The 12,946-nt window shown below is 38.7% G+C and overlaps 1 protein-coding gene across 4 annotated transcripts in view; it reads left to right on the forward strand.

The window, feature by feature from the left end:
• Positions 1-12,946, forward strand: part of LOC135254990 (intersectin-2-like) — a 140,252-nt gene that overhangs the window by 106,385 nt on the left and 20,921 nt on the right. For all 4 annotated transcript variants that reach the window (XM_064335672.1, XM_064335667.1, XM_064335686.1 and 1 more), the window contains 3 exons: positions 1,018-1,124; positions 3,196-3,379; positions 3,756-3,854. In XM_064335672.1, coding sequence (XP_064191742.1) covers positions 1,018-1,124; positions 3,196-3,379; positions 3,756-3,854 — 390 coding nt within the window. The remainder of the gene's footprint in view (positions 1-1,017; positions 1,125-3,195; positions 3,380-3,755; positions 3,855-12,946) is intronic.

Consider the following 12,946-nt stretch of genomic DNA (forward strand, 5'->3'; position numbering starts at 1 on the left):
GAAATTGGGTCAGAAGGTACAGAAATTAATGCTTTTAATGGCTGAGAGTATGTGGTCATTGTGGTTATTTCTGTAGCAAACCCTGAAATGTGCCAAACTCTCGGTGCTGTATAGGTATGGGGCATGCCACTCCCCCAAAGCATAACTTGGTGGGATGGCATATCTGCCATCCCAATAATACAAAATGTAATGCAAAACAAGTACATGGTAATAGTGCATACATCATGCATAGCTAGCATTCATTTAGCTAGCTAGAACTATAAAACATACTGTAGCAATCCAGAAGTAATTACCTACATAAATAGAGTGCTGAGAAGTGGGGATAGGGAGATGGGAGATGCGAGATCAGTTCCAAGATGAATTCTTGAATCCAAGAAGAGGTGGGACTTCTGTCCCCACTTTGTTTATTTGTTCAAATGCCTGTTGTGTTCACCATTTCAGGAAATTGCTTTAATTGTTACCAACAGGCTAGAAGTCTATGATAACTCATGGACTGACTAGACTGTTGCTTTACTTATTATTTAATAATTATTTTGAGCAGGGAGTTCCTTGTCACTGATCAAGATGTGAAATAAATATAAATAAATAGGTTATTTCTCTAAAAATGAATTCCTTCAAGGGGGTATGGCTTAAGACCTCTGTTTTTCTGTATCTTCCACTCTTGCAGACAGAAGAATCATTTGTATAAATCATTTCAATTTTTTCCCCAAATCATCCACTCTATGACTCCAGTATTGTAGAGCACTTAAAAACTTGAAATTTGAACTTTAGCATAACAGTAACAATCAGTAAACACACTGTGGCTAAAAGTGGTTTTGCAGAACTTGCATAATGAACTTGACTTTGAAATTAATGAAACATTATGTACCTTGGTCTTGTAAGGGTGTTGAAATCATTGGGTTATTGTCACATGTATATGTTTCTGTGTCTGTGTTGTGTATATCATTGTGTCTTCATGTGTTTGCTCATAGTAAATATCTATGCTGTTGTTTTGGTGACTGGCCATTTTGTCTCAAGGTCTTCTACAAGCTGATGTCTGAATCGGGCCGGCTGACAGAGCAGGAGCTCAGCACGATCTTCCTCAACTGGAATGAACTCATAGTATCCAGCAACAAGCTGATCAAGTGTGTGGTCCCACTTTTCTCTGGTAGAACCCATACCACTGTAGGAAAACAAATATACAGCAACATGTTGTACTTTCTTTTTTTACATACCAGAAAAGGCAATGTTTAAATAGATTATCACTCTACAGTACTTCATATTGAAAGCCTGTGCCTGTATTGCTAGTCTGAAAACTACATCACACTATTTTGGTAAAACCTTTTAGGTAGAGACTAGAACTGTAAATCACAGTGTTCCATATTCTGGGATCTATAGATTGTCATGAAAATTATAGTAATTTGATTGGTAGAAATTTGAATACTGTAAAAGAAGGGGAGTTTCTATGACTTAATATCTCTGGGTATCTTTGGCATGGTGAACTGGAGTGTGAATTGATACATGAGTGGTATTGTAACAACAAAATCCAGTCACAGACAATAAAGTGGATTTTTGATGAGGAAATATTTTTTGACTGGGCCAGGTTTAAGATGCTAGCTAGCTGGCCAAATACAACCATACTGTATATAAAAACCTCATCATAAGGGATGACGTTTGGGAAAATTTGTTATTAATAACAATATTATTAATTTTATGAAAGTTTCATGAAAGTTATATCAGAACTTTGTTTTCAAATCCTGGTCTACTCCCTAGCTGTGAAAAATGTTTTGGTGGTGGTTCATGTTTACGGAAATTAAATTGAGTGAAATCGTATCTTCCTTGAGTTTTTTAAAACCCCAGTTGGCCTTTAGCCTGTAGTGCAAATAAAATAGAAACTAATGTTGCAAGATATATGGCAAAGAAGTAGGAGTCTGGCTAAGTATGAGTCAGGTGCACCTGGAAATCTTCTTTGCAATTTTTAATTTCTTGCAGGGAATAACGTTGCCACAATATGTTTACTTGGACCACTCATTTAAGGTTAACGCCTTCTTTACCACATAGGATAGGCCTTGTAAGCAGAAAAAGAGCTGTGTGTGTATGTGTGGGTTTGTGTGCATGGGTCAGTTGGAAGGCTGGAAGCTCAGAAATGTCCAGTGCCTGTGTTGTTTTAAAGGTTGGTTTAATCCAGGCCTGAGGATAGGTAATACATTATATGAACAAAAGTATCTAGACACTGGGGCTTTCTCATGGCTTGGGCTAAGCCCCTTAGTTCCAGCAAAGGCAAATCATAATGCTACAGCATACAGTCACATTTTAGACCATTCTGTGCTTCCCCAAAAGTTTGGGGGAAGGCCCTTTCCTGTTTCTGCATAACAATGCCCTCGAGCACACAGCAAGGAACATATTGAAATGGTTTTGTCGAGAACAGTGTGGACGAACTTGACTGGCCTGCACAGAGCCCTGACCTCAACCCCATTCAACACCTTTGGGATCAATTGGAAAGCCAACTGCGAGTCTGGCGTAATCACAGAATCAGTGTCCGACCTCTTTCTGCTCTTTTTGCTGATTTGACGCAAATCCCTGGAGCAATGCTCCAACATCTAGTAAAAAGCCTTTTCAGAAGAGCAGAGGTTGTTATAGCAGCAAAGGGTGGACTAACTCCGTATGAATGCCTATAATTATGGATGAGATGCTGGATGTCAGGTGTCCACATACTTTTGGCCATGTAGTGTATGTAATGTAGAAAGAAATAGTCATTCACAGAATCTGGTTTATTGTCCCAACTGCTGATATTTTGTGGTCCTGTTGTAAGGGGAAGAATATTCAGTGAACCATAAGGCTATGCTTAGGATACTTTGTGTTAATTGTACAGAAATGTAACTTCATATACATTAAGAGGACTGTAATACAAGGAGTTCTCGTCACCAAGTCATCATTTGCCACACATTGGTTTCCCTGAGATTAAATTAGTTGTTTGAATTGGGCTGCAACTGGGCTCATAAGACAACTATAATAAAAACTCCAACAAGGTGTAGGAGGACAAATCGAGAGACTGAAATGCGAGCACAAAATATACAGAGAAACACAGATGCTTTCAATGCAGATATGGAAAGAAACAAAAATGTAGGTTTTACAGCTGATGGTATTATATTTATTTTTGTTGTTTTATGGGCTCTGGGAACTAATTAGATGTGTTTGTATGTTTGGTGGGGTTAGGGCCTTGCAGGAAAGGAAGAAAAAGAGTGGGGAACATTTGCCTGTACAGATGATCGGGGATGTGCTGGCCTCCGAGCTCTCCGACATGCAGGCCTACATTGTCTTCTGTACCTCCCAGCTGAAAGGCGCTGCCCTGTTGCAGCGCAAGACGGACCAAGAGCCTGAATTTAAGGAGTTCCTCAAGGTGAAGGAGCAAAACAAAACAAAAATGGGAAAGGGGAAGGGGTTGACAACACGACACATCACTTTTTGTCATGTGATGATGGGTTTTGCTATGTCTCCTCAGGAGAGTGGGTTTCCCTGTTGGGTTACCCAAGTAGGGAATAGTTTTCTATAGTGTCACATATTGAGGGACTTAAAGGAATTGATGATTCATGAGTGGTAAAAGGATATTTTTAAAGCTAGGAAATGTTGGCAAACAATACAAAGCTGAAATGTGTGTTTGATGGATGAATAAATTAGTGGAATAAAAAAGACATCCATGTATAATCATATTGCTGTGCTCTTCTAGTGCACCTTGGTGATGGGGGTATGCCAATCAGTGCCTCTTTCTCTCACAGAAAATAGCCACAGACTATCGCTGTAAAGGCATGCCACTGACAAGCTTCATGCTCAAGCCTATGCAGAGGATCACCCGCTACCCTCTCATTATCAAGAATGTGAGTCACCATTTTTAAAAATTATTTTAATTATTTATTTTCAAATTAAAATGATTAAATTACAAACCCAAATCAGAAAGAGTTGGGACGGTATGTTAAATTAAAATTAAAACTGAAAACAGATAATGATTGGTAAATTATCTTTGACCTGTATTACATTGAAGACAATACAACAGCACATTATTTGATGTTTTACCTCATGAATTTTATTGTTTTTTCAAAATAAACACTTATTTCAATTTTTATTCTTGCAACATATTTCAAAAAAAGTTGGGACAGTAAAGCATTTACCACTTTGTAATGTTGCCATTCCTTTTCACAACACTTAAAAGACGTTTAGGGACTGAAGACACTAAGTGATGAAGCGTTTCAGGTGTAATTTTGTCCCATTCTTCCTGCAAACAAGTCTTAAGGTGTGCAACAGTACGGGGTCTTCGTTGTCACATTTTGCGTTTCAAAATGCACCACACATTCTCTATTGGGGACAGGTCGGGACTGCAGGCAGGCCAGTCCAGCACCCGCACCCTCTTCTTCCGCAGCCATGCCTTTGTAATGTGTGCAGAATGTGGTTTTGCATTGTCTTGTTGAAATATGCATGGGCGTCCCTGGAAAAGATGTCGTCTTGAAGGCAGCATATGTTGCTCCAAAATCTCTATGTACTTTTTGGCATTAATGGTGCCATCACAGAAGTGTAAGTTACCTTTGCCAAGGGCACTGACACAACCCCACACCATGACAGACCCTGTTTCCACCGTGTGATTCCTTGAATTACATTTACATTACAGGCATTTGGCAGACGCTCTTATCCAGAGCGACGTACAACAAAGTGTATAACCATAACCAGGAACAAGTATGATGAAACCCCTAGAGAGAAGTACCGGTCCAAGTACAGGGAACAACCGCATAGTTCAACTTGGACCCTGATGGTTAAACTGATTAATCTGAAAACTGAATCTTTTAATTATGTTATGCACCGTAAAGGGTGAAATATCCAAATCCCTTCCTATCTTTCTTTGAGGAACATTGTTTTTAAACATTTCAATAATTTTCTCACGCATTTGTTGGCCTCGGCCCATCTTTGCTCCTAAAGGACTAGGCCTTTCCTGGACGCTGCTTTTGTACCAAATCATGATTATAATCACCTGTTGACATCACCTGTTTCAAATCACATCATTATTTAATTATTTTACCTCATTACTAGCCCTAAATTACCCCATCCCAACTTTTTTTGGAATGTGTTGCAGGCCTGAATGGCAGGAATGGATGTATATTTACAAATGAAATGAAGTTGACCAGACAAAACATGAATTATCTTGTGTTCATACTGTCTGCAATACGTCCCAACTTTTTCCGAGTTTGGTTTGTATTAAATTTAATTATTAGGTGTATAACCTATGTGTGGTGGCCTGGGGAAACCCGTTGCATAGTGAAATCTTTCATTTTTGAGTTATTTGGATTTTTAAATTCTATGAATAATCCTGAACAATATTCTTTTCTAATATTTTAGATATCTCAATCAGAGTTCATGCTATGTTTTAAAGCGAATATCAACCCAAAACTTAAAACTGAGAAAACAGCATTTAAAGATTCCATTTCGTGTTGTTTTAATTCCATTCAGAAAAACACACGCACACTTTGTATGCTTTGTAATATTATTTCTTTGTATCATTTGTTGTATTTATATATCTTTGACATCCTGTTGAATGTTTAACATCATTAAAATGTATGTATTATTTTATTCATTTTGCTTATAAATATGGAGTAGGCATGATTTTAAATAATAAATGTGAAATTGTGTTTAACATGTTGATGGAGGTGGGGTATTTGAAATAAAAACTTGAGCTGACCTCAATCAATGGGTTAGCCTAGTAAACTAGATAGCTAATGTAGTTATTTTCTACAATCTTCCATTCCTGCTGCTGCCAGAGGTGGCAAGGGGATAGCAAAAAGAGAGAGGAGGCATATAGTGTATACTATACATTTTACACTAGCATATAGTACATCCCGAACACGTCTCCTGTCTGTTCTGGCCCTACGATGGTGGAATGACCTCCCCGTGGAGGTCAGAACAGCTGAGACACTGCTGCGACGACTGAAGACTCACCTGTCCAGGCTGCACCTCTCCCCATCCCTCCCTACCTCCCTGTAATCTCTTAACTGAGAATAAGCTTAGGGTTGTTACTAGGTAGCTGTTTCGTAGGTGACTTAGTTAATGCACTTGTCTTAACTACTGCTTGTATTTTTGCATAGACTGCGTTCTTGCTGTTCTCGTTTGTGTTAGTGTTAATCAGTTTAACCTTCAGGGTCCAAGTTGAACTATGCGGTTGTTCCCTGCACTTGGAACGGTACTTCTCTCTAGGGTTTTCGGCATACTTGTTCCTGGTTATGGTTATACACTTTGTTGTACGTCACTCTGGATAAGAGCGTCTGCCAAATGCCTGTAATGTAATATAGTATACAATATGCAGTATTTCACACCACTAAGGACACACAATATCAGTCTCCTAATGGCCTTTTTGGAAACCTGCCTAGACATAGCTTAGAAAAAACAATGTAGAATTGTTTGTCATTTTTGGTGGTATTGTCATCAAATTTGAACCAGGATTTGTTCAGCATTGTGGCTGTGGGTTAACATTGTTTCTAAGCCTACCAAGCCCACCACAAGCATCTGTTTCCGTTTTAGGGAAGAAAAAAACAGTGTTTGAGCTTCTGTTACATTCTTTCAGTGATATATAGAGTAATTCAGACTCTTGGGAAACCAGAAGAGACCAGAATTATGCCTGTATTCATGAGGGTTCAAGAATAGTAACCATTTTATTTTGGTTATGTCATTTTCAGGCTTGTTTTAAAAAAGAGAGCACTACAGAAGGGGTTATTGTAGTTAAAATCAATAAGGCCTATAATTGGAAGCATTTTGTACTTTGAGTCGCCGCATGTTTTCAATTTAGCAGGTGTTTACAAAGACTGGTTATGTAAATGAGCACAGCCACAGCAAGTTCATTTAAATGCACTGCCCATATTTAAGTCTTGCGTATGGCAGGAAAGCAACATTGATATACCGCTCCTCCACTGGTGAAGTCAGGTTTAGGGCAGGTGTCAGGATCCATGGTTGCAATGGATAGGCACTGTCACCTTAAAAGAATTCTGTACCTAATAGCCAACCATCCCCAGAGTCACCATCTCTCAACTTCTCTAACAGGCAACTGTTCGCTAAGATGAAAGAATCGTGTTTTAAAAAGATTTTAAAAGATTCTCTCATTTCGCAAACATAGGGGAGATTCACCAAAAATGTAATGCTCGATACAGGTAACACGATCAATAACATTGGGATGGCAGATATACCATCCCGCCAAGTTAGGCCTTGGTGGGGCAGCATGCCCCATACCTATACAGCATGAGAGTTTGACACTTTTCAGGGTTTCCTACAGAAATGGCCACAATGACCACAGACTCTCAGGCCTTAAAAACATTAATTTCTGTACCTTCTGATCTCATGTCAACAGACAGAATTCACAAACAACTTCACACGTCCGCACAATAAAGCCCCTAACTTTGGGGGCTTTCCTGCCTGATTACATCATCACAAATGCTCCAAAGCCCACAAACAGTATGTCTCCCCATTGGACATTAGGTACACCAGCCGAACAAAACATCACATACACACAGAAAATAGATGTATATTTTTCACCAAAAGAATTCATGTCTGTTGTGGCTCACTGGTAACGTCCTTGCCTTGGGACTGTTGAGGCACAGGATCGAATCCCTCCTAAGGCTCAGGCAAATCTTTAATTTGTTATGCATGCTTACTGTATTTACTAAATAATAATTGTCTGTTACTTCTAAACTATTGCTTTTGCAACTATATAATTATTCTGGATCCCTGTGAACCAAATCTAGCCGGTCTTGTCCACTGTATTATGTCATACCATCTAGACATTCGGTTAAACAGCTAGATTTGGTTGCAATGTGACAGTTTTCTAGCCGGCTAGGATATAGCCAGGCCCCATGAACCAAAACCGGAGCTGAATTGTGCTTACAGGGCTGCCTTCTTTAAAAACACAAACAAATGACGACATTTAAGAACATCATCTTATTGCAAAGCCATTCGTGGCCATTTAATTAACTGTTTATAAATTAATTCTGACATTTTACAAAACCCCATTAACCTTTTAGCGCAAAGCCCCTAGTGATCGGCACACCGGCATGCCGAGATTGCTGAACTCAGACATTCAGTGCTACTGCAACCAAAGTATGAGTTAAAAACAGAAATGCTTTGTTTTAGTTCCATTAGTAGACGATACATGACAACTATGCCGAATACGGAGTTTCGCAGCGCCACCATTGTCGCACTGGTCGTTCATTTAACAAGCAACCCTTCCGTGCAGTCTCATCTGCAACTACACCCCCCACCCATGACATAATGGACAATATTGTCTATCTGGGCATTCATGAAAATGAACTTTCACCACTTAAAAATCGTATTCTGTCATAGCAGCAAGATAAACCCCACAATAGCCCTAAGATATGTCTATACATGCTCACCGAATAACGAAAGAAACAAAAAAAAAAAAAAGTTTTCAAACATGATACCATGTCATTCTACATTCAATATCTGGCACTAAATGAATCCTACAGACGAAGAACCATATAAGTCCATTGTTTCAATTTCTGAATAATCAAACCATTCTTATTTTAGGCCTGTGTACATCACATTATTAATGTTTTTTATTGAAGATATAGAACACACACTTCTTTCTTACTGTTAGATTTGTTTTTATTTTGCTAAATGAAAAAAAAAGGAAGTTATTAGAACTTAGAACTTTTGGAATGTGGAAGAACAGTATAAGTCCCATGCATAATAGCAGCTTGAACCATTTGAATTAAGACCCTATTATGTTTAACCCATTCCTGTCGCCTTCATGTTTGTCAGGAAATCTAGGGTAAATGCAATACAATACTGACTTCTAAAATCCCCTCTCATATGAGAGCATAAAACTCAGTGAAGAGCTGCAGTTTCCTTTCCTCCGTTAGTTTGTAGCATTCCCTCGCACACGTATTGGCACACACCTTCCCCTTGACAGCAAACAGAAAAAAATGTAAAGTTAGCTACACAAGATACTGGTAGCTAGCAACATTGACATATTGTAGATATAATTACAGGTTTATTAAGGTTGCTAGCTAGCTAACTATATCATAATTTGATACAATGTACATACTACGTTTGATAACCGCTAACATGATCACTGAATTTCATCAGGCAACAACCGTTGTTAGCGAGTTAGCTCGCTAGTTACAATGTTTCACATAGGCTACGGTTCTTCCACGTACCTCTTTGGGTGGACTTTTTCCCTCTTTCAGCTCTCCTTTTCTTTTTGCATATGGTTTCCCTGCATCCCTCAAGGTCTTGTGTTTTCGGTCCATCCATTCATTCACTTTTGTTTTTCTTTCCTAAATTTCGCCTATTAAGGTCCACGGCAGACATGCATACGGCTTGTACTTGCATTTTGGCTTCTGGACATGAACGGTTTTTCCATGTGAGACTATTTTAAAGTTTAAAATATACAGTATCAATCACGTGAAAACATCCATATAACAGCCCCAATAGGCATCACACGATCATGCGACAGGGCTGTCTCGATTTTTTTTTTTTTTGGACTTATACGGTTGTTCGTCGCAAAGACTCAAATATTGAATAAATATACAACCTTACCATTGGTTTTACGCGTAGAGATGTCCCTTTTGAGACTGAGTGGTCGTATATTGTCTTGGACAATCCGTTTGTGAAATATACGTGCATTCGTGACACCTGATTACCATCCAAAATAGCTGTGTGTAATGCCCCACGTGTTGTTTATAGTGTTGTCACACTTTCTAGTGCAGTCTGGCTTGATTGACAATTCATTTATTCCGTAGGTGTGAGTATAAGCTTTCTAACGATGTATAACATGTCTAATTTTGCTTTTGGAATAGCGCTTATAAGTCAGCATAACCAAAGGTTTTCTCATCATCGTATTCACTTACGCATTCACTCTGTGGTAGCAGTAAAAGACGCTACATCCGAGGAAACGTTGTCAAAGATTTTTCGTAATTTCTTGGAAAATACTATTATTATTGAGGACTTCTGGGCATAGCTAAGCTGTATGTTTGCTGATAGACCTAGCTGACATCGTTTTCTGGATTAAGACAGAAGCGGATAGAACTGCATCATTGATTTACTGTCTTTGTCTCTATCTACTGAACACAGATAAGATTTCATCATTGCTATGTAAATATTACTTCTCAAAATATTTCGGATATATACATTATTTTTTAAATTGAGTGTCTTTAAATAGGTTTGTGGTATTTTATAATGACGATATTTCACACTGTTATGTTTCATTGCTAGTTTAGTCATTTTTGTGATGCATGCAACAGTGAGGTTGTGAGAGCTGGAACATTGCCAAAACATGGTGGATGGTTGAAAATTGTTTTCATGTCGTCCCATCCCCATACAAGAAGACACAGGAGAGTACAGAGTATAGAAATACATACAATAGTTAATTATTACACATTTAGGTTACACTGTACTGCATTGTGTGACAATATTTTTGCATTATTTTTCCCACGGCGCGCAGGGCTGCCTGCCGGCTTGGGCTATGCATGGCAAATTGTGGTCACTCACTCACTCTTGGACGACCTGAGAGAGACGTTTGGTGGGACGCATGTGCAGGTGGTTCTTCGTTTAGTAGGATGCATGCGCAGGTGCATCTCCCAAAATCACCACTTGGAACGGCATGAGATTTTTAAGCACAGCTTTATCGCCTAACGTTACTTTAGCTAACCCTAACATGTTAGTGTTTCGCCTACTTTAGTTAACTTAGTTAGCGCGTAACACCGATACAGATGTATGGACACATGGAGGACAACAAACAACGTTACAGTGGTGAGGACACACCATAGCTAGCTAGCTATATAGTTAGCCAAGTTTTACTCATGACACTTTGTACAGGTGCGCTGTGGGTCTGGATGGTTTTGTGCTTGTTTAATCTGATATCAATGTTTCATCTTAAACCTTCGTAAGGGACTGATTTATATGCTTTATAATGAAAAAAAAAAACATTTTATTCATTTTTGGAGATATTTTGGATATGTTTCTGGACCCCTAGCTACTTTAGACCACTGTATTGATGGAAAGCTTGTAATTCTCATTTGATGCAAAAGTGAGTTTGTAGTTAAATCGGTGATTATGTTGTGATATACAGCAATGCGTAATTTAGACATTTTGGATATATTTGGAGACACAGAAGTTCTGTGTATCCACCCTTCGATTTGATGCACTTTTGGTCAAGGAGTTTTTGATCCAGGACATGTATAGTTTAACCTGCTGTATATATGCAATCTCTCAGTATTTCATTGCAAACTAAAAAAGAGTAAATAGATTTTTGATTTTTTGCCTAGACAATTGCATTTGTGCCATTTTTCAAGTCTCTGTGACGCTCACATCTGGAGTTATAAAGCTTTAAATAGGGTACCCCCTAAATGGGCAATGATTGGTCAGATGGCATGTGCGCTAAGGGGTTAAAAACACTTGCATTTAAAAACATACCAAACACTTTCATAACTATCAGTAATTTACATGGAAAAAGAATGTTCATGCACAAACTCTGAATTGCATTTGAGACATTTTTTGAACATCACAGAATACAGTATACAATAAATGATGTCAGTTTTATATATGATTCAATAAGCAAACTCATCTCTGTCATGGTTAGTCTACGTTCTTTGTACAATAGTCTGTGATCATGTTAAACTTAAATCTATATGCCCATTCAGGCATTTCTGATATGCAAAGATTGCTGGGAAATATGTCTGTGTATGCAATTGTCCAATATCAAGTGTCCGTTTGTAAGGTTAGCAAGCTAGCTTATCAAAATGTCTTATAAACCTTATAAACACAAAAAGTGGATCTCACAAGTGAAAACAGAAAACGGAACAAGAGATAATGATAATCATGTTGAGCGCTCGGGAGCTGAAATTAAAGGAGATTGCTGATCATTTTGTTAATGAAAGCTCGTTGGATGTCTGTCAAATGAGTGACTACGTAAAGTGCTTTGCGAAACCTTGATCCAGACTGTAAAAGTTCAGATAAGGATAACCGTAATCCACAAGCACTTCTTAAAGGGTTAGTTCGCATTTTTTATGCTCAGATGGGCTGAGCTGCTCATCACAAATTATGTGATAAAGGTGCCCCCCATAATCTCTGTCTGCCCCCCAATCACGGCAGTCTAGTTCTGGGACTGGCTATGATGTATATGGGTTTGCATGTATGCACAGTTGAGGCCAAAAGTTTACATACACCTAGACTAAAGACATTCAAACTTAATTATTCACAACTCTGCACATTTCATGTTAACATACATTTCCTGTGTTAAGTCAATTAGGGTATGTACTTTATTTCCATAACAGGTCATTTCAAAATAATTTGGCTATAATTATGAACTGTTTTCATACATAGCATTGATCATTATGGCCAAACAGTTCATAAAATAATTTTTAAAAAGCCAGCATGAAGTTTGCAGGTGATCACCAGGACAAAGACCTAGCCTCTTGGAGGGTGGAGGAGTGTTCTCTGGTCAGATGAAACAAAAATTGAACTGTTTGGCCATAATGATCAGCACTCTGTATGGATGAAAAAGGGTGAGGCTTTTAATCTGAAGAACACCATCCCAACTGCGAAGCATGGGGGTGGCAGCATCATGTTGTGGGGATGTTTTGCTGGAAAAGGGACTGGTGCACTTCAGAAAATAGATGGCATCATGAGGAAGGAGGATTATCTCGAAATACTGAAGCAACACCTCAAGACATCAGCTAGAGAGTTAAAACTTGATCGCAACTGGGTCTTCCAGCAGGACAATGATCCTAAGCATACCTCCAAAGTTGTAACAAAAAGGCTTAAAGACAACAAAGTGAAAGTATTGGAGTGACCATCATGAAGCCCTGACCTGAATCCCATAGAAAATGTGAACTGAACTGAAAAAGCGTGTCCGAGCAAGGGGGCCCACAAGCCTGACTGAGTTACACTAGTTCTGTCAGAAGGAATGGGCAAAATTCCA

Source organism: Anguilla rostrata, chromosome 1, assembly GCF_018555375.3.
Source record: "Anguilla rostrata isolate EN2019 chromosome 1, ASM1855537v3, whole genome shotgun sequence".
NCBI lineage: Eukaryota > Metazoa > Chordata > Actinopteri > Anguilliformes > Anguillidae > Anguilla > Anguilla rostrata.